Here is a 26139-nt window from a genome sequence, read left to right as displayed (position 1 = left end):
GATGAGGAGGAGGCCAGCATGGGGACATGGGGTGGCAGTTAGGGGAGGTGGAGGATCCTGCCCTTAATCATCTGGACCTGGTGACATTTGCAGCCCATGATTTTTTACCTCGAGAACTAATTAACTCAGATGGACGCACTTCTTCCTCTATAGATGCTGATAACAACGTATTTACTAAGAACCAATAGAGAACATTTCAGAGCTAATCTGTGAGAAAGCCATGGTAATTGTATTTGGAAACTAATGTTTCATTCATTTCGGAATAATTGAGAATGACACTGAACCGTTAACATAGATGGGTGGCTTTCCAAATGTCTCCGCTTGCCCTGCTTCATTTCTTCTCATGTCTCCTGAAAGTGTCTTGTCAGCATAGGTTTAGCAGGAACACGGTGAGAAAAGCGGAACTTCTCATCCTCTCCTAGTTCTGTTCACTCATAGTCATCCATCAAGCACAGGCTCACCAAGTACCAGTGACCTTTTTCAAGTTACTATGCTAAGTGTTAGGGATATGGTAATGAATTAAACCAAAGTAGCCAAGCTCTTGTGGATTTTACAGTTTATGGGAACAGACACCAGAAAAGAATTCTTGTTTAGCACACATAACATGGTGGGCCATAGAGTAAGATCCTCAAGGGAAACAACAGCCAGTAACACAGTATTTGACCTGTCTAGATGGGTTGGGGAAGGTCATGGGGTGGGAACTGCTTTGTAAGCTGTGTCAAGGAAACCAAGGGTGAGCCAGGTAAGATGGCCAAAAGAGGGGAGGCAGCACCTATTCCCAGAGCATCGTGAGCCCCCACACATTAGAGTCTCAGAGTTTCCAACCAAAGAGATCCTGTTGTAAGTGAGAAGCTCCCTGGAGCCATAGCATGGAGGATGGGAGTGGGAATCCAGATTGGCTGTATGGGGAAGGTAGAGTTCATCTCGGCAGCATACAGAGGCTTCGTCTCAGGAAGGTGTGGTGGATGAGCTTCAGAGATGGGAGGATTCAACTCATGCAGGTGTGGGAGTTATCCAGGAAAAAGAGATGATGCAGGTTGGGCTGGGTGAGGGTGTTTTCCTGAGTTTACTATAATGAATGATCATATCTAAGACAGCTCAAACAACAGGAATGTCTTCTCTTCACTGCTCTCGATGTCAGAATTCTGAAAGACTAGTGTGAACTTGATTAGTTCCTTCTGTGGGTTCTGGGTGGAAACCTGTTCTAAGCCTCTTGGTCTGTGCCTCCTACATTACTTGGTGTCTCAGTGTCTAGTGCTCCTCTTATAAGGACACCAGTTATGTTAGACTAACACCTTCATTATCCATAATCCATTATATTATATATATTATATATATATATACATACATACATACATACATACATACATATATATATATAGAACTTATTTTAGATCAGATTTATTTAAGATATTTAGAAGCTACACAATTCTGGGAGGATGTAAACTTGAGGGGATATAAAATCAAATTAAATCCAGGCTTGTAAAAGGGGGAGATAGAAGGAAGTGGTTATATCCAGGAGAATTTTTATTTGATTGATAAAAATCAATCAGAGGAGTTGGCACAATGGCTCTAGTTATTTTTGTGTCCAAATAAGAATATCTTTTGTCAACTTTTAGATGACCTGTGTGCTTACAGGTAAATTGTTTCTACTGGACGTGAGTTTAGCCGTTGATGGAACTGGAAACTCCCCTAAGTGTCCCTGAGCTCTTGTTGTTGAATCCAGTCACCGATCTTACGCCTCCCTGTGGTGTGTTGTGGTTAGTGCTGGTCCTCTGAACTTGCCTAGCTTCTTTGCATAGATCAACTCAGCTGCAGTGTGACCTGCTTGCTGATAAGCATATTCAGGGCTGTTACTGTTATAACTGTGAACCTTCCTGCTCTATGAGTCAACACTATCAAAATCCCAAGAATGAACCGTGCAGTCCTGGACGTGGCATGTGACTTAGCTTGCCTCAGCATCTTGGCATCGTGTCCATTCAGCTGGGAATGGGATATAGATGGGACCATGCTGCTCAATCCCTCTGCTGTTCCTTAGTTGATCCCTCTTCATTTCTTTCCAGCCTGACCGTCTAACTGACGTGGGTTGGCATAGAGAGCAGTATGTCCTTGTCTACACTGATCAGGTCTGCTGGGGTTGGAATCCAGATCATCAGATCCAAGCAGCCAGCCTTCCTCTTCAGGATTCTTGCTTATGCTTTCAAAGCTGCCTGAGTTCTAAGACTGGGCGTCTGTCTTCATTTGCCCTTCTTTGTTCTGACTCGGTTCACCATCTGATACACGAGTCCTAGCCAGCTTCCCCCTGTCATGGATCAGGCCTGCAACTTTGCTCTGTCTGCATTGGCAGAAGCAGATTCAGACCCATGCCTACCTGTCCCTATGGGGGTAGAAGAGGGCCTTAGTTCCCCTGAAACTGGAGTTATAGACTGATGTGAGCTAGGAGTTGAGCTCAAGTCCTTGTCCTCTGCAAGAGCAAGTTTTTCCAACCTCTTAGCCATCTCTCCAGTCCCATCATCTGTATTTTTAAAAGCAACTCTGTGATTCCAACATGAACCAGAATCTAAGAATTCCCATATCCCGATACAATCTCTGGGACCAACAAAAATAAAATAAAATAAAAGGAAAGAGACCACAAATAGAGTACAGTCCAATCTGTCCAGTACCTAGGAGAGAAAATTCAAAAAGATGAAAAGAGTATGTTAAAGATGTATAGCATGATGGAAAATCCACAGCATCCACCCTTTAAACACTGCCAGAGTCTCCCCTTCTTCACCAAGTATCTTTCATCTTAACCTTGATACCCAAGCAGTGAGTCCACAGACCACCCTCCCCCCCCAATGACAAAAATAGCCTGGGAATAGTATTGTTTTCAGGAAGATTTAATTATTTCGAGTTGTTTGGAACATTTTGAGAGACACTGAATCATTGCTTCCTGGTGCTATGATTTAGATCTTGGTTAAAAACCTCACGTGATGGTCAGACTTTGTACAGCCTTCAGTTAAAAATAGCTTGATTGCAAAACCCCAGCGTGCTCGAGAAAATTAAAATAGTTTCCCCCAGCTTCACCAAAAAATGACACACATCTCCCCCTGAAGTGGCATGACCCCAGGCAAACGGTTGAATGGAAATTCATGCATAAGCTCTGCCTTTCCTCTTCACTGCCTTTTCAGTAAATGCTAATTGAAGAAAGCATCTGCAACCAGTTTTCCCTTTATTTTTGTAAATTCTTTGCTTACACCCGGACGAGAAGCCTTCTCTGCCAGTTGCGTGCTTAGGCATTGATCCAATGGAAAGATGCATGGATGGTTTGCAATTTTCCCCTTCGAGTGATGACATAAATTAGTCCCCAGTGAGCTATTTACAATGTCGTTCTTTAACCTTGACCCAGTGCACATGTTTTGAGGACTGAGAATCACAAGAGCTATATAGTGAGGTTGTGGAGGCCAATCCCACCTGTCATTTATAGCTCTCCCTCTATGGCTCGCTTGTGACGTGGCCTCGTGGTTTTGACTGTAGGTAGCAATAAAGCCAATCACCTTGGGAGAGAGCCACTTCGACTTCAGTATGTTTGTATTCAGCACACTAAGTATTGTAGCCCATGAATCTGCCACTCTCTCAAACAGTACTTTAAGCTGTGTTGGTTAGGAGAGCTGGACACTTGCAGACTTGCAGACTATCAGAGAGCTGATGGCAGGGACTACAGAGATAGACTCAGTTCTGCTGGATGACCTTGATCAAGGTTGGGATTCTCCCTAAGCCTTTATTTTCTCCTCGGTATTGATGTGAGGATGGTGCTCAGAGCATGTCTGCCGTATCTCAGCTTCCTTTTTCCTGTCTTTGGTACCTTTATCTTTAGTGGAATTCCCTAGACACATAACTGCACACAGGTATGTGAACCCTCTTGGGACTAAATGTCAAAGGAGACGGGGAAAGGTCAGGGGAGGTCAGAAAAGAAACTAGGTTCAGGAGAAATACGACCTGTATGGGGATCCAAAGTATAAATTACACATAATTTTCCCCAACTGGAACAAGGAAGTCTTTGCCCCCCCCCCCTATCCTAAGCAGTCACCGACCCCAGGCTTGAGAGGGGAAGCTTCAGGCCAAGTGGTGTCATGAAGAAAATGCAGGTGGGAGCCCATAACAAGTGAGGGGAGGGACACTCCAGTCCTCCTGGGACAAGAGGCTTAGAGGAACCTCTGTGGAATATCTGAAAAGTCCTTCAAAGCAAGAGAGCCCCGTGACAGAATTGGTGAGACCTAAGCTTGCCGTGGTTTGCCTAAGATGATCTGATAAAGCAAGTCTCAAGTATGCTAAGACTGAAGCCAAGGTAGTGGTGCTCTCTGATCTCCATCCTTCTTGGGTCTGGCAACACCTTGGTTTATGACTGAGTCTCGTTCTCAGGCTTAGTACCCACTTTTTAATGAGTGAAGAGGGCCTCCTTTTTGCAGTCCACAATGTGTCTTTTATTCCACAAATTATTAGACATGCATCTCTGATGGAGATGGAAGATACAGCTGGAAATGAACATGCTCATCATCCACAGCAGAACTCCCAGAGAGGCTGGGCCACAGACAGATGGTCACGTGGTAAACCCAGGATGAAAAGGCTCTAGAGGAAAGAAGAGGCTGCTAGGAAAAGAACAGGGACCCTAACTCCTATGCTGGGGGATGTGCATCAGGGAAATGATTCAGAGAGTGGAGAGTCATAATTTACACGGTCAGCCTGTGGGATTAGCCAGTCTCAGAAGGGAAGTTTTTGTGAGTGGGATGAGGAGACAGGCCAGCTAGTGATGGCCCCAGAGAGCCATTTTTGCATTTGAGATTTACTCATAGTGCAAGATGCAGTCCCTAGAAGAATGTTAGCACGGTCTAATTTGCATTTTTATAGATAAAGGCTCTTCTGGCTGTGGGAAGGAAATGTGTTTCTGGAATCTAAGAATAAGAACTAATATTTATGTACTATTAGAAGTGCTGTGCAAGGTGACTCCACAAACATTTTTTTCTTAATCTTCAGGCAGGCTTTTTTTTAAAGATATTTTCTTAATTTACATTTCAAATGCTATCCCAAAAGTTCCCTATACCTTCCCCCCCCCCCTGCTCCCCTACCCACCGACTCCCACTTCTTGGCCCTGGCATTCCCCTGTATTGGGGCATATAAAGTTTGCAAGACCAAGGGGCCTCTCTTCCCAATGATGGCTGACTAGGCCATCTTCTGCTACATATGCAGCTAGAGACATGAGCTCTGGGAGTACTGGTTAGTTCATATTGTTGTTCATAGGGTTGCAGACCCCTTCAGCTCCTTGGGTCTTTTCTCTAGCTCCTCCATTGGGGGCCCTGTGTTCCATCCAATAGTTGACTGTGAGCATCCACTTCTGTGTTTGCCAGGCACTGGCATAGCCTCACAAGAGGCCGCTATATCAGGGTCCCTTCAGCAGAATCTTGCTGGTATGTGCAATAGTGTCTGGGTTTGGTGGCTGATGATGGGATGGATCCCCGGGTGGAGTAGTCTCTGGATAGTCCATCCTTTCATCTTAGCTCCAAATTTTGTTTCTGTAACTCCTTTCATGGGTATTTTGTTCCCTATTCTAAGGAGGAATGAAGTATCCACTCGATGGTCTTCCTTCTTGGTTTTCTTGTGTTTTGCAAATTGTATCTTGGGTATTCTAAGTTTCTGGACTAATATCCGCTTATCAGAGAGTGCATATATAGTGACTTCTTTTGTGATTGGGTTACCTCACTAAGGATGATATCCTCCAGATACATCCATTTGCCCAATTTCATAAAAACAGGGCATTCTTTGGTGCATGCTGCCCAGTTGATCCAGCCCCTGGTTGAGGCCCATCCCCTCTCCCTGTATTACCTTTGCACATCAGGTGTGTGTGTGTGTGTGTGTGTGTGTGTGTGTGTGTGTCTGTGATCTGTCTCATGCACTCTTCTTCTCTTTATCCTTGACAACGGAAGTTGAAAGAGTTGGTCTTTCGCTCTTTACAAGTATCTCAGGGGTCCCTGTCCCTTATGGCTCCCCAATACTTGAGAGCTATTGTTTGGAGGAATTTGATGGCCTCAGAGGAAGAGTGGCCCCACTTCCTTGCACACATGCCCCAACATTTCCTTTCTCTCCTATACTGAGTATTCCCTCATCCTCTTTTCATGCAATCTACATTTCTAATGCTTAACAAAATTGACTTTTTTTAAGTTCTGGGGGCAAGTGTCCAGGGGCTTCAGTGACAGACAGGTGTATGCGTTGGTCCAGGTCACTTACAGGGAACAGGCTGCTCATCCACTCCTCTAACTGGAGCCCTGCCCTCAGACATAGCCTAAAAGAACCTTTCCTCTTTGCCTTATCAAGTCAGCTGGCCTCTCTGCCCTGAGCCCTGGACCACTAGGCCCCTGCTTCCTGACTCCCTCTTTTCCTTTTCCTGTTTGGAGTGTAGTGTTAGACTCTTTTACTTCCTTCCCTGGCATGCAGTTCCTTCATAGAGTCACCTGTGGGCCTCTGAGGTCAGTCAGATCATGGACGACAGTGGGGATGCTCAAATGCCCTACAATGAGGTCTGTAGTCTGCACACACCCTCCTTTATACTTTACATCACCTGTAGGTGGCTTATTAAATCCAGTACAATGTAAATGCAATGTGAGTATGGATCATAAATGTCCCTCAAACGTGCATGTGTTAAAGCTTACACTGCACTGGTGGAAGTTCATAGAACCTTTAAGACTGGGAGCCCAGTGGGAAGTCTTAAAAATACTGTGGATGGAAAGTCTTTATGTTCTTAACTACAAAGTGAACAGGTTCTTCAACATGCACTCCTGCTATGATGGGCTGTGCCACAGAACCAAACACATGATGGAGGGAAAGAAAACCCAGACGATGAACTTAAACAATTTCATCTTCTTGTAAGTTGATGAACTCTAGCATAGTTGCTATAATGACAGAAAACAGGCTGACATACTCTGTAAACAGTAACCATGCCGTGTTGTTTAGAGGTAATGGCAAGAAAATTAAGTGTGCCCATGACCAGTGCAGATGCATTTCTTAGAGTATCTTTGACCTGTGATGTATAGAATCTGCAGATGTGCAATGCATAAACATGGAGAGGTTGCCAACTGTATTTGTCAAACTACACTGCAGTTCATTCCTATACCCATTCCATCCCAGGTACACTTTTTTTTTTTTCCCAGAAATTCTTCAGTGTCTGTCTGATCTAATCACCTCCCACTGTTCTTCTTCATGGGTGCAGGTTTTCCTGGTATTTTGATATTTTTAATCATGTCATTAGCAAATCATGAAGGAAAGAAGTCCAGACCTGAAGTTGCCTTTTCAAACGCCTTAGCAGTCTGGCCTCCTGCCGTCCATCAGCCTGACTGTCTTCAGCCTTGGATGAACAATCATTTACCCTTGAAATGAAAACCCTCAGGCTCACATTTCTGGCATTTTTGTAGCATGATCCCCCAAGAGGAATGTATTTCTTTAACTCACACTCCAACATATTCTAAACAGGATGAGGAATTTGTTCACTTGTCTAAAGATTAAATAGCAGAAGAGGTGCCAGCCATGGGGGAACTGTGAGGTGATGATTTTATAATGAGTAGCAGAGCAGCAGGCTGCAGCAGGAGGCACCCCTCTAATTCCACATTATGTTTGGAATTCAAATGCAGGAAAGAGTTATGGGGCTCTGCTGAGAGTTGAGGGGCTCAGCTGCTGAGGTGGTAAAGGTGGCATGATCTGTTCCCTTGGTGCCCCCTGCCCTTGGTAGAGATGTCCCCTAAGTCTTAGCCTGTACTTTGCTTATGGGATGATTGATCTCTGATGCTCTTTGCAGACTGCCACTGTCCTGTTTTGCCATCTACTGCCTGCTCCTTGCTAATTAACACCTCATTAGCGCCTTTCCCAGATGGAGGGTGAGGGACAGAGGGCAGACAATACAAACCAAACTGCTTGACAGGAAAGCTCCTTTTGAGTGTCAGTGGGACAGGGGCCATCAGTGGCTGTTTGCCAGTCCTGATCAACCTCACCAGAGCTTCTTTCTTTTGTTACTCCATTGTTATAGCCTAGAGTCTAAGCCAGACCTCAGCACCATATCCTGTGATCATCAAGAAAAGGATGTGCAGTGTGGTTCTCCACAAATCTGATCCTAATATGGACCATAGTTCTACCTGTCAACCATAATGGTGCATTGCTCTCTAAGAGGATAGGACTATGGCTACCAGTCATCCCTTCTCCCCAGCAGCCATTTCTTATAGACGGATATGAATGCTCAAGTTACAAAATTTTGCTTCTAAAACATACCTTATCCATATATGTTAAAGGGCAAATCGTGTTAACTTCCCTAGGAAGTTCAGATATTTTACTCTGGTCTTATGCTCTGGTCTTTGCAAGGCAAACTCACTATCTATTGTCAACATTGTGAAGGTATGAATGGGGCTGTAAGAAGTGCATGCCTGGGACAGGGGAAGAGGGAGGGGAGAGAGAAGTAGGGAAGGGGGTGTGTTTCTGTGTGTAGCTCTGACCATCTTGAAACTGGATCTGTTGACCAACGGGCTGCTCTCAGATGTGAAGATCTGCCTGTGTCTGCCTCCTGAATGCTGACATTAAAGGCATGCGCCATCACTGCCTTCTTAGCTTATTTTACTTGATTTTCTCATCTCTGTGAGGAAATACCTGACAGAAGCAAATGTAAAGGAAGAAAGATTTACTTTGGTTCATGGGTTACGGAGAGATAGGAATGGGAAGTGGCTGATGTCACCGGGCCCACAGTCAGGGAGCAGGAAGAGGGAAGGCTGGTTAGCTGCCTTCTTCCTTTTTCCATTTTTGCTTAGTCCAGTTTCCTCATCGGGTGCATGGAATACCATCCACTCTCGGGGTAGGTCTTCCCTCTCAGCCAAACTTCTCTGGAAACACCCTCACAGATGTGCCTCTCCAGTGAGTTTGAATCCAGTCAGGTTGACAGTGAAGACTAAGCCCTTTCCTGCCAGTGTGTTCCACAGAGGCTCCAGCCTACCTACAGCCTCTGTCTCCAAGCTCCAGCCAGCAGGGCTTCTTTGTCCATTCTCAGAGCCCTGTCCCAGCTTTCCCACACCTTGGAGCTCTTTCCCTTCTAGCCCCACCTTCTGTGGAGCTCAGAGCTCTTTCCAACAGGGATGCTCCATCCCTGACGCCCTCTGCCATCTCTGATCCCTGCCAGCACCATTCTCTCTGAGCCCAGGCCGTGTATGCATAGACTTTCCTCCTAGCTCCCCTCCAGCTCCAGCTGAGTTATGTCACTTAGATGGGAACACCACCTTGCTTTTCCAGACTGTGCCCTTGTGCTGGCACAGTAGCCTACATTTCAAGGTTTCTATTGGAAGGAGGAACATCACAGATCCTAGCTCCTCACCTACCCTCTACGGGCTCATGAACTTCCGTGCTCTCTCTTCTGACAATATCGTTCTGAGGAAAGATTTTCTGTTATCCTCTGGGATATTCCTAGCCCATTGGTTAGAAGAGGCTGGTTTTTGTCAGTCCATTCCTAACTAAATTCACCACACTTCCAGCACCATTTTCTCTCCTGCTCACTACAGCATCCAGCATCGCATGTCGTATGGGAGAACTGGACAGCCCACAGCAACTCCCCCTGGGTCGGGAAGTCATACTCAACTGCAGATTTTTAAACTCTGTTGAGTTCAGTTCAGTTCTGAACTGGCCAGTGAGACATACCAGGCAGAACCTGCCATTCTCTGGTTCTACCATCTTTCCTCTGCGTGGATGACCACAAAAAAAACCAGGCTAGAGGAGCCGCATCTGCTGCTTGTTGGTCCAGGTACCAGGAGGGGCCTGGGTTTGGTGCCTTGTGGTTGTTGGGAGGTCAAGAGCTTAGCTTTCATGTGCTGCTTAGAACCACTGCTGCTGAAGGAAAGATCAGAATACAGAGTTGTCCTCAGAAGCTGGAGTCTTAAATCTTCAAAAAGCTCCTTAGAAAACAGGGAACAGACAGACAAATATCCACGCACAAGAGCATGTTGGAATTGTGATTCAGTTGCTGTTCGGGTGTGAGTGTAGCCTCTCCAGGAGGCGGCTGTGATTCTGGATAGAGCTATCAGAGACCTATTGTATAGGTGGTTGAGTTTCTACAACAGCTTACCCGCTGCTTATCTGGGTTCATAGTTTTCGGTCTAGGAAAGGAGGCAAGTGCTATGCAAAAAAGCCCCCAACCCAAATTTCAACATAGACACTACTGATTGAATCTGTAGGTAGCTTCATAGTGACCCAGTCAACAGCAAGGACAGAAACAAGTACTTCAATCCACAGCTGCACAGAACAAATCCTGCCAAGAAATTGAATGGGTAGAGGTGGATGCTTATTCTGGTACAAGTTCAGTCTGTACCTTGATTCTGACATTCTAAGATGCTCGCAGGGGAGCCCATTAATGTAGGTTGAGAATAGAAGAGTGTTGGAGAGTTGATAAGCTTGGGTGTGTTGATGAGTATACAATAGAGAAGAGCCTTCCTCCCAGAGCAAGAATTTCAGAGAGGAGGAAAGACTTTCTCTCTTCTCAGGACCTCGACTTCGAGTTAGTCTCCAAGTGTTTCCTACAGGCTGAACCTCTGAATGTGGCCGCGGCAGGGTTCTTAGTGAGTGCTGGCCTGCAAGGAGGTCAGGCCAACAGACTATCAGGTACAGCCAACAGATCCATCCGGGCCACAGAAAACATTTCTGTAGAAGTCTTCTGTAGGAGCTTTCTAACTGTGTGTGACTGTTACCCACCCACTTCACCCTCTCAGCACTGAACTCACATGAACTTGAACCTCAGTGATCAAGTCCAGCTGTGCTCCTTTGCCTCCTGGGAGCAGGTACTGCGTTGATGGCATACTTAGGTTTTACGAGGTTTTGTAGCATTATCCCCTATCCGCACAAATAAACTGAAGCCCCAGCTATGAGCAGACGGGCTTGAGTACAAGCCAGGAGGCAGCCTGAGCCCGAGCTTCTGAGCATCTGTGAGGTGGGACCTTTTTCTCACTCGGGTTCTTTCTTTACTACCACCTTGTATAAGGTGACTGGGTGCATTATCTGTTGCTCACAGTACCATGTTTTGAGAATGGAAACTAACTCCCAGTGTAAGAGCTAAAATCCTGGCCCACCGCAAGCAAAACAGGAAGGTGTGGTTGCATTTGTAACTGTGCCTGCTTCGAGAGAACAGCTCTTTCTTTAACTCCACCCAAATGGACATGCAAACTTTCACCTCTCTGACCCCACTCGCCTAGGAACTGCTGAGACAGACTGGAATGATCCAAACAACTCTATTAAGTCAAAGGAAAAATCAAAAGGCAATAAACAAATACACAGAAAGAATTGCCAAACCAAACCGAAGCCTAATTTCCCTAGTTTAGGTCTCTGATCCTGAAACAGACACAGGCTAGCCACAGTGCCCTAAGGATGACTGACCTTCTATTCCTTCCCTGCCGATCTGCTTTTGTCCGATGGGTTCTATCTCATCTTCTGGCATGGAGCATCAAGCTCTTAGGTAGAGACTGAACTGTGCAGGTAGCAGCCCAGCTCCCTGTTCCTGAGCTGGGGAACCATCTTTATTGAGTTATTGAATGTATCTGGACTTCAGTTCCCTCATGGGGAAAATAAAGTCTACTGGGATGACCAAGGAGGGAAAATTGTTAAGAATGCCTGCCGAGGGCACAGGCAGACAGAAGGTATGACTCTACTATATTCATAATAGTAATAAACTACAGAGAATCAATCTGTCTTCCTTTACTTCTGTGCTTCAACAGTTTTTTTGTATGTCAGTAGTAAGTTATTTTCTTTTTCCACTAAGGCTAACTTCCAAATGTCCTTCTTCATTCTTGTTCTAGTGTGAGTTCTGTAGCTGTGATAAAACACTCTTACCAATATCAGCTTAGGAAAGAAAGGGGTTTATTTCATCTTAAAATTACCATCATTGAGGCAAGTCAGAAGCAGGAACTTGAGGCAAAAAACACTTCCTAGCTCATATTCTCTCTCTCTTTTTTTCCTCCTCCTCCTCCTCCTCCTCCTCCTCCTCCTCCTCCTCCTCCTCCTCCTCTTCTCCCTACCTCTCTGGCTCATGCTCAGCTAGCTTTCTCATATAGTCCAAGTTTACCTGCCTAGGAATGGTGATGCCCACAGTGGGTTTGGGCTCTTCCACGTCTATCACCAATGAAGACAATCCTTCACAGATAATATGATCTAGCCAATCCTTCAATTGAAACTCCTTCAGATGATTCTAAGCTGTGTCAATGTGACAGCTAAACATAAGTAGGTTAGTGGTTCTCCCTGGAAACCCACTGTGAGCTACTTCCTACATCTATTACACAATCACACAAAATGGTATATGTAGACATTTGTTGTGAAATATTGAGTTGATTTTAGACTGTATGATTAATTCTCTAGTTATTTTATGTTAAAAGTCACTGTTTTCTTCCCTGTTCTATTGCTGTGAAGAGATACCATGACTCAAGTAACTATAAAACAAAGCATTTATTTGAGGACTTGCTTACAGTTTCAGATGGTTAGTCTAATATCATCATGGCAGGATGCGGGCAGCCATGGTGCTAGAGCAGTAGCTGAGAGCTTTACATCCAGATCTATAGGCATCAGGCAGAAAGAAGAGGGGAGAGGGAAAGGGATAGGCAGAGACAGAGAAGGAGACAGAGGGGGAGGGGAGAAGGAGAGGGAGGAGAGGAGGGAGGGAGAGAGAGAGAGAGAGAGAGAGAGAGAGAGAGAGAGAGAGAGAGAGAGAGAGAGATACTGTATCTTAGGGTTTCTGTTTCTGTGAAGAGATGTCATGACCAAGGCAACTCTTATAAAGGAAAACATTTGTGACAGTGGGCTGGCCTACAGTTCAGACATTTACCCCATTGTCATCAGGTCAGGAAGCATGACAGCTTACAAGCAAACATGGTGCTGGAGATATAACTGAGAATTCAGTATCTGGATCAGCAGGTAGAAGGAAGAGAAAATGACATTGGGCCTGGCTTGAGCATTTGAAACCTCAAAAGCCACCCCTAGTGACATACTTCCTCCAACAAGGCAATACCTCCTAATAGTGCCACTCTCTATGAATTTGTGGTGGACATTTTCATCTAAACCACCATACTGGGCCTGGCATGAGCTTTTTCAATCTCAAATCCCACGTCAAGTAACATCGCCTCCAAGAAAGGCATACATACTCACTCCGACAAGACCACACCTCCCAACCAAGATCACACCTCCCAACCCTTCCAACCAGTTCATCAACGGGAGACTAAGCATGCGAGCCTATGAAGGCGTTCTCATTCAATACATACTCACTCCGACAAGACCACACCTCCCCACCAAGACCACACCTCCCAACCAAGACCACACCTCCCAACCAAGAACGGCATACATACTCACTCCGACAAGACCACACCTCCCAACCCTTCCAACCAGTTCATCAACTGGGGACTAAGCATGCGAGCCTATGAGGGCATTCTCATTCAAACCACCAAAGCCACAGAGCCTTATATTAGTCTTGGCTGTTTAACTGAAAATAGAGAAAGCTAAAATTGAACTTGTGGACTTGCACAAGGGGGATAGTGGTTTGTTGGCTCTAAAACGTCAGCACCAAAAGGACATACTCCCATGTTTCATGTTTTCATTGCTCTTCTGAAGTTATGGACCCAGTTTTCCCATGACACATTGCTGCTGCAGGAGTCATGCTCAGATCCCCCAAAGAAAAAGAGATGGAATAGAGGGAAACCTTACATTGTTGTCTGTGACAGACTCTGATTGGCCTGCTTAGAATACTAGCCTTAGACCGGATCACTGTAACTGAAGGTGGGTGAGGTGCTTAGGTTGACAGAAATAAGCTCAGCTTGCATTCAGTCCTTTGCCCTCAACCAATCTCTGAGGCCAGGATACAGAGCTCTTCTAAGAAGATGGCAGCTTCCTCCCATGTTCATAATACAGAGAACTAGCTGAGTGTCATTCTACAAAAGTGTTGCAATAGGCAGTAACTGGTAGCTAGACTTGCACATGTCTCCACACAACTCAGCTGCCCTCATCCTCTCTTCCTTGGCTTAGGAAAGAAACTGGCTTGACTAGGACTAGAGAACTAATTGATGGATTATCCAAACACCTGCCATTGCTATGAGATATGAAGAAATTTTACCCACTTCCTGTGATCTTAATGCTGTTGTTTCCCTAATTCCCAAATTGAAACCTACACTCCTTGTGAGCATTGAGGTGGGTAGGTGTTGATTATCCCATGATAGCCTGATGGGTTTGGTGCTTGTGACAGCTATTTTCTGTGTCACTGTGATCAAAACACCCAACAGAAACAACTCAAGGAAGGAAACGTTTATTTCGTCTTAGGATTTCAGAAACTTCAGTCCGTAATGGCCGGGTCCATCCTCAGGGCGTCAGTGGCACCAGATCTGTTTGCCAGAGGCAACTTTTAATCTCACAGTAGGCACAACAGAGCAAAGCAGGAGTGGGGACTGGGTACCACTTTCAACACTCACCTACATCCTCCAGTGAGACCCCATGTCCTAGAGGTTCCATATCCTCCCCAACAGCGTCAGTTTCTGAATGAGCACTTAAAGCAAGCCTGGGGTGGACATTTCAGGTTCAGACCACAATGCTCTGGTGAGAGAGATTCATAGGATCTTGCTTGCCTCTTCCTCCTCACAAAGAGTCAGTGGTACAATGGTACCTATGAAGAACAGGTCTCCATCAGACATCAGATCTGCCACTGCCTTCTTCTTGATCTTTTCCCAGCCTCCAGAGCTGTAAACAACAAAGTTGATTGTTTACTGTCTAAGGCAGACATGTGTTACACAGCCCAGAGAGCCTGGTTTCTTATGCTTTTCTAGTCTTATTGCACACTGGTTGGGTTCCTGTGCTGGGGCAGGGTGTTTGTTCCTGTGTGCGCAGCTGCTAGGATGGTGGGGGTCAACCTCTTGAGAAAGGGAACACATTGTTACTGGAACGCCAGTGAAACTATCTTCAGCCCCTGGGTGCCCATTTCAGGGGGCCACACATTTTTTGGAACCACATCAAATATTGTTGTGGGGCCATTACTTCATTTTGTCACTAAACATCTTTTTCTTGGTTTTATCCCTTGGTTTCTTTTAAAACCAAGATAAGATGTTTCTGGTTTTCTCAAGGTTCTTTTGATGAAATATTTCTAATTTATATTTGTATTTCTCTTGTAGCCTGGGGAGCATTTTTATGTGCACAGAGTCTTCTTTTGTAATCTTATCCAAGACAAACTTCTGATTCTTCGTTTTCAAAAAGTCACTACTAAGAAAAATAAAACTTAAAAGCTAGCTTACCAAAATGTTATGGAAGAAATATATTATCTCAGGAAAAGGCACCCCGCTCTAGAATCTTTACAATGTCTCAGTAAAGGGTCGGGTGATTGATATCTTTGTGGACTGTATAGTCTCTTCTATGATCACTCAACTTGATCGTTCTAGTTTGGATGTAGCCATGGATCAGAAACAAATGAGTAGGCAGGACTGGTTTTCATTAAAACTTTATTTACAAAAGCAGATGGTGGGCCAGATTTCAGCTGACCCCAGTTCTCAAGCGTTTCCTGCTCTTTAACTATCCGGAGAAAATTACAGTTCAAAACTTTAAGGTAGATGGGTGACATTTTTAACCCCCATTTCATGGGTACAGTGGTTTGAATGAAAATGGCCACCATGGGCTCATTGGAAGTGGCACTGTTAAGAGATATGACCTTGTTGGAGTAGGTGTGGTATTGATACAGGAAGTGTGTTACTGGTGGACTTTGAGATTTCAAATTCTCAAACCAGGCCTAGCCTATCTCTCCATGATGTTTGAGGAGCTAGATATAGAACTCTAAGGTACATCTCTGACACCATGTCTGCCTTTGTGCTGCCATGCTTCCCACCATGATGACAATGTAAGCCAGCCCCAATTACATGTCTTCCTTATAAGGGTTGCCATGGTCATGGTGTCTCTTCACAGCAATAAAACCTAACTAAGATAATGAGGCAGAGAAACTGAACACTAAACAGTTGAGAATGAGGCTCTCCGTGATCTTTGGGGTTTAAGATTAAGAGTGGTAAGGATAGTCTAATGATTCAGTGATTGTGTAGCATAGCAATATATATATATATATATATATGTGTGTGTGTGTGTGTGTATACATATATATGTGTGTGTGTATATGTATACTTCGATTTGCATATGCACACATTATGCATATGGAGACACATGCATACGTATGTAAACACATACATACACACATGCATAGACAAATACTCCTATGCAAACACATTTGTGTATGCACATGTGTACATACATACAAGTACACTTATATATCTATAGGTACATATACACACAGATACATATAAATGCATATATACATATGTACACATAGGCATATACAAAACATACATGGCTATATACACATGAACTTATATATATATATATATATATATACTCAAATATATAAAAATTTGCATATGCACACATGTACACACATGCAAATAATCCACACATGTACATAAGCACAAATATATATGCATATGTACCAATATATAAATATGTATGTGCATATAGATGTACTCCACAACAGCCTTATACCATATGAAAAATCTTGGTATAACTTAAATCTTCAAAAGTAAATTCTCCATGCAAAATGTTATTATTAAGCCATGAAAATGAGATTTATTATAAAAATTCCTTACTAGTTTATGCTAAGTGACATGAAGAGGGAAAGTATACCCATGAAACCTCAGCTAATTGAAATAAAGAGCAAGCCTGTAGAGAAAAGCATTGACAGCAGTACATGCTGTCATGCTACATGGAGAGAGTGGTTTTTCTCCATAGAAGATTGTCTGGGATTTTACTTGATGGGCATATGGGTGTGGGTATGGGTGTGGGTGATGAAGAACAATGTTTTATAGTGATCATGTTACTTAAAGAACAGAAAAGCACCTCAGGAGAAAAATATTCGTCCAAGTTCATATAGTTCTCAACCCAAGACGGAGACCTGCATATTCTGAGGCTGGCTTCATGTCCTGACCCCCAGGGCAGGGCTTTGGTCTAGCACCAGATCAGAGGCCTTTGGAGATACACCCTGCTTTGGCGTTCTGGTCCATTTGGCTGTACACTCTAGGGGCTCACAAAGTACTGCCTAGAACCTGCCAGCACTTTGAACTCTAGCCCCCTCAGTGGACCCTTCGTGAAAGTCAGATCTTCTTCTCATAACAGTATAAAGTAGGGATATGTGATCCTGTTTTCCAGTCAAAGAAACTGAGACACAGAGAAAGTAAATACCCTGTTCAAACTTCCATACCTGCCTTGTGGAGGAGCTATGTCTTGGATCCTTCTGCCCCGCTCCTTTTGAAATAGCATGCCTTACTAGTCTCGCTCACCCTCACTCTCCTTGGTATGACAGATCCAGAAAGATACTTGTTTCCTGGTGCTTGGGAAATGCTTGGGGCTCCTATGGCAAAGGCAGCTGTTGAGTGACTTGTGCACTCCTGGTGACAAGATACCAGTGTCACAGAGAGGCTCCTTGTGTCTGTACTAGGAAATGGATGCCTTTTTGACTAGATTCTGACAGAATTGAAACAGGAAAACAGCATGTATACGTATTCTATAGTGATCGTGTTACTTACAGAACAGAAAAGCATCTCAGGAGAAAAATACTTGTCTAAGTTTATGTAGCTCTCAGTCTGAAACCAAGCTCTTCATATTCTCAGGCTGACTTGATGTCATGTCTCCCAGAGAATCCAGGAAGGTTGGGGGGTGGCATCTCAGTGACAAAAGTGGCTAATAGAAGCGACTTCCTAAAGGAAGGGCTTATGTCACTTCACAGTTTGATCCTATCATGGAGGAAATCATGGTGGGGTGCTTGGTGACATAAACATATGGCCAAGCTTCTTTTTTTTTTCCAATGTGCGAGAGGTTTATTATGCGGGAATGGGGGGAGCAGCGAAGCAGGTAGAAGGGTAGAGGAGAGAGAGAGAGAGGAGAGGCTGGCTTCCTCTTTTATACAAAAAATGACATCACACCAGTGAGGGCAGGAACTGAGCCAAGTGGATTGTGGGATTGAAGGTTGTTGTCCTGGCAACGCAGGTCAAGGGTCACANGGTTAGGCGGGGCTTGCAGTATCCTGGTGCTAACATTCCTCCCTTCTTGTTATTATAAAAGAAGGGGAGAAAAAGAGAGGGGAAACCAACGGTGAAGAGGGAATAGGGGCGTCGTGTCTCTTAAGCTACTTCCTGCTGTTTAGGGGCATAGTCAGGGTATATCTGGTTTTCACCATTGGAGTCCATTTGGTGGTCATCTATGGGCAGTGGCTGGTAATCCTGTAACAGGAGCTGAATAGCAGCTTGGTTAGAAATTTTTGTACTTGTCTCTGAAGGAAGGTAGAGATAAGATTAATAAAACAAGGAGCAAATAATAATGCCAGGAAAATGACCAAGAAAGGTATTATGAGTGGAAGGATCCACTTCCATATGGGGTTTTCAAAGGTACCAGAGCCAGATGTCTCACGGTTACTGAAGTCTCTTATGTCTGCCTGTAGCTCCTGGATTTTATTTTTTCTATCCCGGATTGGTTGACGTAAAGCAGCATTCTTCTTGTAGGAATAGGCAAAGATGGCCAAGCTTCTTTCAGACCAGGCCAGTAAGCAGAGAGTCAGACCTGAAGCAAGGCTGGGTGGTTACCCTTAAGACTGGTCTCCTGTGACCTAGGTTCCATGTCCCAAAGAGTTCATAATGTTCCCAGACAGCACTGTCGGCTGGGGAGCAAGCGTTCCAACATAAAAGCCTGTGGAGGACATTTCACATTCAAATCACAACACAGGAGGACCAGGCTGAGAGTGGTAACAGGCTGGGAAGCTGTGGCCCAGTGATGATATGGAGATGTTTCACATGCAGAAACAATAGATGTGATGGCAAGTGAGAGGCTCCCTGGAGGAGACCAGCAGGCTCGGGATGGAGGAGAATGAGTAATGAGTGAGGGATATTAAGCACCCAGCTATACCACTCCTGGGCACATACCCAGATGCTGCTCCAACATGTAATAAGGACACATGCTCCACTATGTTCATAGCCTTCTTTATAATAGCCAGGAGCTGGAAAGAACCCAGATGTCTCTCAACAGAGGAATGGATACAGAAAATGTAGTACATTTACACAATGGAGTACTACTCAGCTATTAAAAACAATGACTTTGGGCCGGGCGGTGGTGGCGCATGCCTTTAATCCCAGCACTTGGGAGGTAGAGGCAGAGGCAGGCGGATTTCTGAGTTCGAGGCCAGCCTGGTCTACAAAGTGAGTTCCAGGACAGCCAGGACTATACAGAGAAACCCTGTCTCGAAAAAAACAAAAAAAAACAAAAACAAAAACAAAAACAAAAAAAGACTTCATGAAATTCTTAGGCAAATGAAATGGATGGAACTAGAAAATATCCTGAGCGAGGTAACCCATTCACAAAATAACACACATGGTGTGCACTTACTGACAAGAGATTTGCAACCCTATAGGAAGAACAACAATATCAACCAACCAGACCCCCACCCCCCACCCCAGAGCTCCCAGGGACTAAGCTATCAACCAAGGAGTAGATGGCTCCAGCTGCATATGTAGCAGAATATGGCCTAGTCAGACATCAGTGGGAGGAGAGGTCCTATGTCCTATGAAGGCTTGATAGATGCCCCAGTGTAGGGGAATCAAGGGCAGGGAGGCATGAGTGGGTGGGTGAGTGGAGGAACACCCTCATAGAAGCAGGGGGAGGAAGGATGGGATAGGGGGTTTCCAGGAGGTGAGGAAATGGGGAAAGGGGATAACATTGAAATGTAAATAAAGGAACTATCCAATTTTAAAAAGGGGTGGGGGAATGGACTCTGAGATCCCAGGGCATGCTGACAGATCTCGAAGTGAGGAGAAAGAAAGGGAGTGATCTTCCAGATTCTAAAGTAAAAGAGGAATGGTTTGGGATATGACTCAGTAGTAGACTGCTTGCCAAGCATGTGCCAAATCCTGGACTCTGTCCCCAGCATCTCTAAAACAAAGAAAACACTGAAGGTGGAAGGATGACTTACTAGAAGGCTGCAGTAACAGAGGGATGGCAGGTAGGCACAGCAGATGCAAAGGAGGCAGAATAAGCAGTGTCTGTGTGTGGAAGCAAGAGTTTCCTGTCCTGGGTGGGGTACTGTTGCTTGGAAATCAAGACATCAGCTTGGTTCTTTTTTTTTTTAGAGGAGTTAGACTCTTTTATTGTTCATGTGTTTGTTTAGAGGTAGGGTCTCATTAGCCCACAGTAGCCTTGAACTCATGGTCTTCCAGCCTTGCTCAAAAGTGTTGAAAGTAGACAAGCACTGACCCATGTGGACATGACTGAATCTTCAACCATGATGACAGAAGAGGTGGAGAAAGATAAAGGAAATCTAGAGCATCTAGACAAAAAGGCAAAGTCCTAAAGCTGAAAAATTCAAGTCTATCAAAGTACTTGGTGAAAAAGACAGTGATCCATGGAAGGACTTAATCTAGGGAGGCATTTTAAAGAATATGGGAAGGTGCCTGGAGAGATGGCTCAGTGGTTAAGAATACTTGTTGCTCTTCCAGAAGACCTAGGTTCAGTTCTTAATGTCCATATGGTGGCTCACAACCAATTTAACCACAGTTCGGGGGATCTAATGCTCTCTTCTGACCTGTGCAGGCATCAGGCATGAAAATACACAAACATACAATCAGCTTGGTTCTTACTGAGGGAATGTCTGTAAAGAGCTGAGTGTTCACGGGTCAGCTTATTCCAGAGGGATGCATTTAGAAGGCCTTGGGAAGACCTTACGGGAAGGAGAGAAGAGGGCATAGAACGAGCATGAAGAAAATAGGAGATGACTTGGGAGTCCAGCCTAGCAAACCATGATGGAGGGTGGAAGGTAGGATGAGCCAGAGACACAAGTGGGAGAGAACATGTCTCCCCACTGTGGACTAGGGATGTTGCTCAGCACTAGACTGGCTGACTAGCATGCCTAGCACGAGGAAGGCTGTGTGTTCAGTCCCCTGAACTTTAAGAAAACATGTCATCCTGTTCACACAGAGGAAAATGGGGGTAGAGAAGGGAAGCTGGAAGACCTCAGCACTGGCCTGGACTGACTGACTGACTGACTGACTGACTGACTGACTGACTGATTGACTGACAACAGGTATCTATTGACGTGCACACCATCCAGCCCTAAGGCTTCATGGGTCAAAGTTAAACATCAGCCTGATCTCATGGCTATTCATTCTGGAATCCCGTTGCAATCCAGCCCATCAGCTCACAGTGGGATTCAGGGCCCAATGCCGGGATGGCCACCTGCACGCATCTCCACTGCTGAGATATTTGCATACACCCCCTTTTCAGAAATACACCTACAAGACAGTCAAGCATGCTTGCATTCCTGAAGAGCCTAGAGAGGGGGCTCACTGGGCTCAAGGAAACCTGAGAAGCATGTGGAGAAACAAACGTTGGGGCAGTTGTCTCTGAGGGTCCCCACGGCAGATCACAGGAGATGTGTTTGTTCATTTCCTCATGTTGCGCCACGAGCTGACTTCGCAGCTGGGATTTATTTTCAGAGCACTTTGGAATTTGACAGACCCTCCTGCCTCCTGCTTCACAGCTGAAACCTTTTGCCATTTGGTTGATGATAAAGCAAGTGATGGTTTACACTAAAAGGGCTGTAAAAGATGCTGTCTGTGAATGAGACAGACAGGTGTCAAAACCAGAGTAGCAGACAGCACAGTCAGCAGAGCTCCAGATCTGCTCTGCAAGGTCACCAGCAACTCTCCAATTCGATGTCGCCTCCAGGGGGAGTCGAAGTCTGTGTGCACACACCTTGCTTAGAGGTGCCCCTCAGCAGTGCCTGGTGTTGGTTTAAAGCATGCACGTTACAGAGCTGTGTTCCACATCTGTTGCCAAGCCCGAGAATACTGCAGAGTTGAGGAGAGCAAGCTGATAGGCTCAGTCCAGAGCCATAGTTGCCAAACTATCCTAAAATGATGCCAGAGAGCCAGCTCAGGAAAGCACAGCATGCCTCCGGAGTGTGGCCCAGGGAGGCCTCGAATATTTGTTCTCCTTCATGTCCTTCCTTCATTAGCACAGCAAGCCCAAACGGGGAGTTAAGTCTCACTTAACTGACTCAAAGGAGGGGGCTCTCGGGTCATGTTCTTCTGCCCTGTGTCCTTCACTAGCATTTGTCTATTTGTAAGTCTGTTCTGGAAAGTCCTATTCCATTTCTTTCTGTTTGGTTCCATTTGCTCCACCCAACCCATGTGCTTAGGTCAGTGCATTGTTGGTGCTGTTAGTTTGTTGTCACTGAGGTAACAAGTGGGTGTCATGATGAAACTCAAGGAGTCGGTCAAGGAAAGGGGCAGCTCAGGACCAAAGGAGCAGCCAGGAGCACACTGGGCGCCATGAATTGCACTGGGTAGTCAAGCCCCAGGCAGAGCCTAAGAGGGTCATGAGGTGAACAGAGGCCAGACTGGATACTTTCTTTAGCCCTGGCTGTCCTGGTACTCACTCTGTAGACCAGGCTGACCTCGAACTCAGAAATTCACCTGCCTCTGCCTCCCGAGTGCTGGGGTTAAAGGCCTGCGCCACCACGCCTGGCTCAGACTGGATACTTTCATACTGGGATATTGGATGTGGATTTTTGGAGACCACTAGTGGGGAGCATGAGAGATTTTTCAAGAAACACTGTGACTGTTTAAGTCTACCATGTTGACTGTATATCACTCCACTTTACTTCTCTCTCACTGAACCTAGGCTGGCAGCTATCAAGTCCCAGCAACCCTCCTGCCTCCATTCCCCAATGCCCCTGGTGTTACAAACATAGGTACCCGTGCCTAGCCATCTTACATGGGTGCTAAGGTCTGGGCTTGGGCTCTCATGCTTGCACATTAAGTACTTGTTCCCACCGCCATCTCTCCAGTCCCTCATGCTCTCCAGTGGAGGATTTAAGCAATTGACTGGTGGGGTAAAGACCATGGAGAAAGGGCAGCTTTGGAAGAATGACACATTTTGTTTGCAGCTGTGAATAATAATGTCTATGATGCCTAGAAACAACTGGACACATTGAAGCTTCTAAGAGGGGTCTGACTACATGGTGCTTGTCAAATATGTTCAAGGCTATGGTGAAGGCTGTGAGAACCACAGCAGTGGCGTTCTTCAGTGAGGGAAGAGATAGAACTGAACTCTGACTCCAACAAAGAAGACCAGAAACTTAGAACCAAGGATGGGGTGAGGACTAACTGGGTGGAGGATTACTAAGAATTAACATTGGAGTAAAGGGAATTCTTGCTAGACCCACTTACCAGAGTTCGTACTGAATACAGGCTACCGTGATAAGATATCAGGGGAAGTTAGATACTAAGGGTGAGCGTTTTGCCCAATAGTGTTACTCAGTTTCCCACTACTGTGATAAAATGCCTGGCATCGTCATTAAAGATAAGATGCTGGTTTTGGCTTGTGGCTTTGGAGGTTCCAGTCAGAGAATGGTGGTCTGAATCATGCTTTGGACCTCTGAGGGGGTGCTAAATGTCATTGGGGAGGAGGTGGGGCAGAGCATACTGCCTAACTCACAAGATAGGTCATACAAGGAGCAAGAGCCCATGCTCCCATAGTTGTCAGTGGCTCATCCCCACTGACCTAAGGACCATCTATTTAACATTATAAAATTTCACCATATTCAGTAATGCCATTCTGGGGACCAACTTATGCAAAAATTATAACACTGACTTACCTTAAGAAGTCTTTCTAAAACTGTATGCTTTGAGCAGAAGAGGAAGCCAAAAGCTGAGCCCAGCTTAACAGGGGACACAGAGGAGCCACCATAGAGTTTTGGTGTAAAGGGAATGTCTTTGTCCTCTAGAGATGAGTGTTAAAATGTCTTCAGTATGTTAGAGGTAATAGGAGAAGAAAGGATGTCACCAAAGACCTCTCAAAAGAAATGGGAAAGAGAAGCTCCAAGGCCCAGCACCAAGAGAGGGTAAGGGCTGAGGACGAGGAGCCACTTCTACAAATGAGGAGCTAGCTGGAAGTCTTGGTGTCCCAGGGTAAAAATATTATCAGGGTCATGTTGAAGAGTGGGACAAGGAAGAAAGGGACCAAAGCATGTTGTTTGCAACTGGCACAGAGATTTCCCTGTGGCCCGCACTGGATAATATCCGTGGGGCTGTGGAAGGTAATGGCAGGTTGCAGGATCCAGTACTGGGAGGAGGCTAAGTAATGGGCCACGAGTGTTGACAGGACAATCTGCCCGCAAATGAAGAGAAGACAGGACCTCTGGCTCACTGAAGGTTTCCATTTGCTATCTTCTCTTTAACAAAAGAGTCATGGTATTGTTTATATCCTGGAGGCTGTAGATGGCAGAGATTGGAGACATTGGGGATAGCTGAGTAGGAAGGAATCAATAGAGAGAACAAAGTCTCGCTGGTCTCAGAGACAGACGCGGAGATTCTAAAATACTTCTTCCTCTAAAATGAGAGTAAGATGGCTGAGTAAAGCCCAGGAGGCAGCAGATAGGCCGAGCACACAGTAGGGAGGGAGAAGAACATAGACAATATCTAGCTTCCTGCCTCAGGGTTCATTTTCTGATGACACTCAGGCTGGTGTGCAGAGCCCGTTTGGGAAGGAGCTGGTGAAGCTGCCTTGTACCTGCACAGTAAACTGCCAGAGATGGAGCTCTGCCAGGCAGAGGACTTGGAGTGGCTGCTCAACAGAAGAGAAGGCATTAGGTCCCTGGCATCCAGAGGTGACCTCTAAGACTTCCACATGAATAAAACTGCACAAGGGATTTATATAGAGAATGACAAGGAAAGATAGACGAGATAGAGCCACTATGATGCGCGGGAAAGGACAGCAAAAAAGCAGAGGGTGCCAGAAAGGAGTGACAAACCCAGGTTTTGGGGGAAGGGTGCTGTTTGGTTTTTAAGACAAAATCTCCCTATTCACCACTAACTTGCCTGGAACTCACTATGTAGACCAGGTTGGCCTTAACACTCCAAGATCCACCTGCCTCTGCCTTCTGAGTGTTGGCATTAAAGGTGAGTGCCATCATGCCTGACTTGGCAGGATGTTTTGTTTTGTTTTGTTTTGTTTTGTTTTGTTTTGTTTTGTTTTGTTTTGTTTTGTTGGAGATCTATGTATAATTTGCAAATTTCAGCAAAGCAGCCAGATCAAATAAAGGAAAGATGTGTTTTTGGATTCAGCAGTGGGGAAGTTGTCGGTGACCTTGGCAGAGGCTGTTTTCATGGGCTGGGGGAGGAGGTGACCAAACTAGAGTGACTTAAGGCACAGGCATCCAACAATAGAGCTGACAAGTAGAGATTGCACTGAGGAAAACAAGGTCTTGTGAACCGCATGGATTCCATTTCTCTGTGAGTTTCTGCCAAAGAACACTGGGGATGCCAAGAAATCGGCCTGGCTCGTTCTGGCGTGGCAGAGATTTGGAGCGCTCTGCCCCTTCCTCTCCTGCCCTAATCTCAGGCAGAGGCTCACACTACTGTGCTTCTCTCTCCTCAGGCCGCATCCTGGACCTGAAGACTGGGACAGTGAAGAAGGAGGGACAGCAGTCGTCCATGCGCATGTGTATGGGCTCTCGGCGCTCCTTCATCTGTAGGATGAGGTTTGTGGGTTAGCAGAGGCCCAGGCCAGGGGGCTGCATTGACCTTGTGCTCTTCAGACAAGATGTATACCCCAGTTCTTTGTGTGTGTGTGTGTGTGTGCGTGTGCGTGTGCGTGTGTGTGTGTGTGTGTGTGTGTGTGTGTGTGTGTGTGTGTGTGTTAGTTACTTACTGCTGGCCATGGGACTTGCCCCCCGCCTTTTTTTTCTTTTATTAGATATTTTCTTCATTTACATTTCAAATGTTATCCCAAATGTCCCCTATACCTTCCCCCAACCCTGCTCCCCTGCCCACTCGCATTTCTTGACCCTGGTGTTCCCCTCTATGGGGCATATAAAGTTTGCAAGACCAAGGGGCCTCTCTTCCCAATGATGGTTGAATACGCCATCTTTTCCTACATATGCAGCTAGAGACATGAGCTGGTTAGTTCATATTGTTGTTCCACCTATAGGGTTGCAGACCCCTTCAGCTCCTTGGGTACTTTCTCTAGCTCCTCCATTGGGGACCCTGTGTTCCA

At 45.5% G+C, this 26139-nt stretch overlaps 1 protein-coding gene across 6 annotated transcripts in view; it reads left to right on the top strand.

Moving 5' to 3' along the window:
* The window catches only part of Arnt2 (aryl hydrocarbon receptor nuclear translocator 2), a 168957-nt gene that overhangs the window by 74677 nt on the left and 68141 nt on the right, over positions 1–26139 (top strand). For all 6 annotated transcript variants that reach the window (XM_021191241.2, XM_029535015.1, XM_029535029.1 and 3 more), the window contains one exon: positions 25522–25624. In XM_021191241.2, coding sequence (XP_021046900.1) covers positions 25522–25624 — 103 coding nt within the window. The remainder of the gene's footprint in view (positions 1–25521; positions 25625–26139) is intronic.

This window comes from Mus pahari, chromosome 1, assembly GCF_900095145.1.
Source record: "Mus pahari chromosome 1, PAHARI_EIJ_v1.1, whole genome shotgun sequence".
Lineage (NCBI taxonomy): Eukaryota > Metazoa > Chordata > Mammalia > Rodentia > Muridae > Mus > Mus pahari.
The sequence above is the reverse complement of the archived record's forward strand: the minus strand, read 5'-3'. Positions and strand labels throughout refer to the sequence as shown.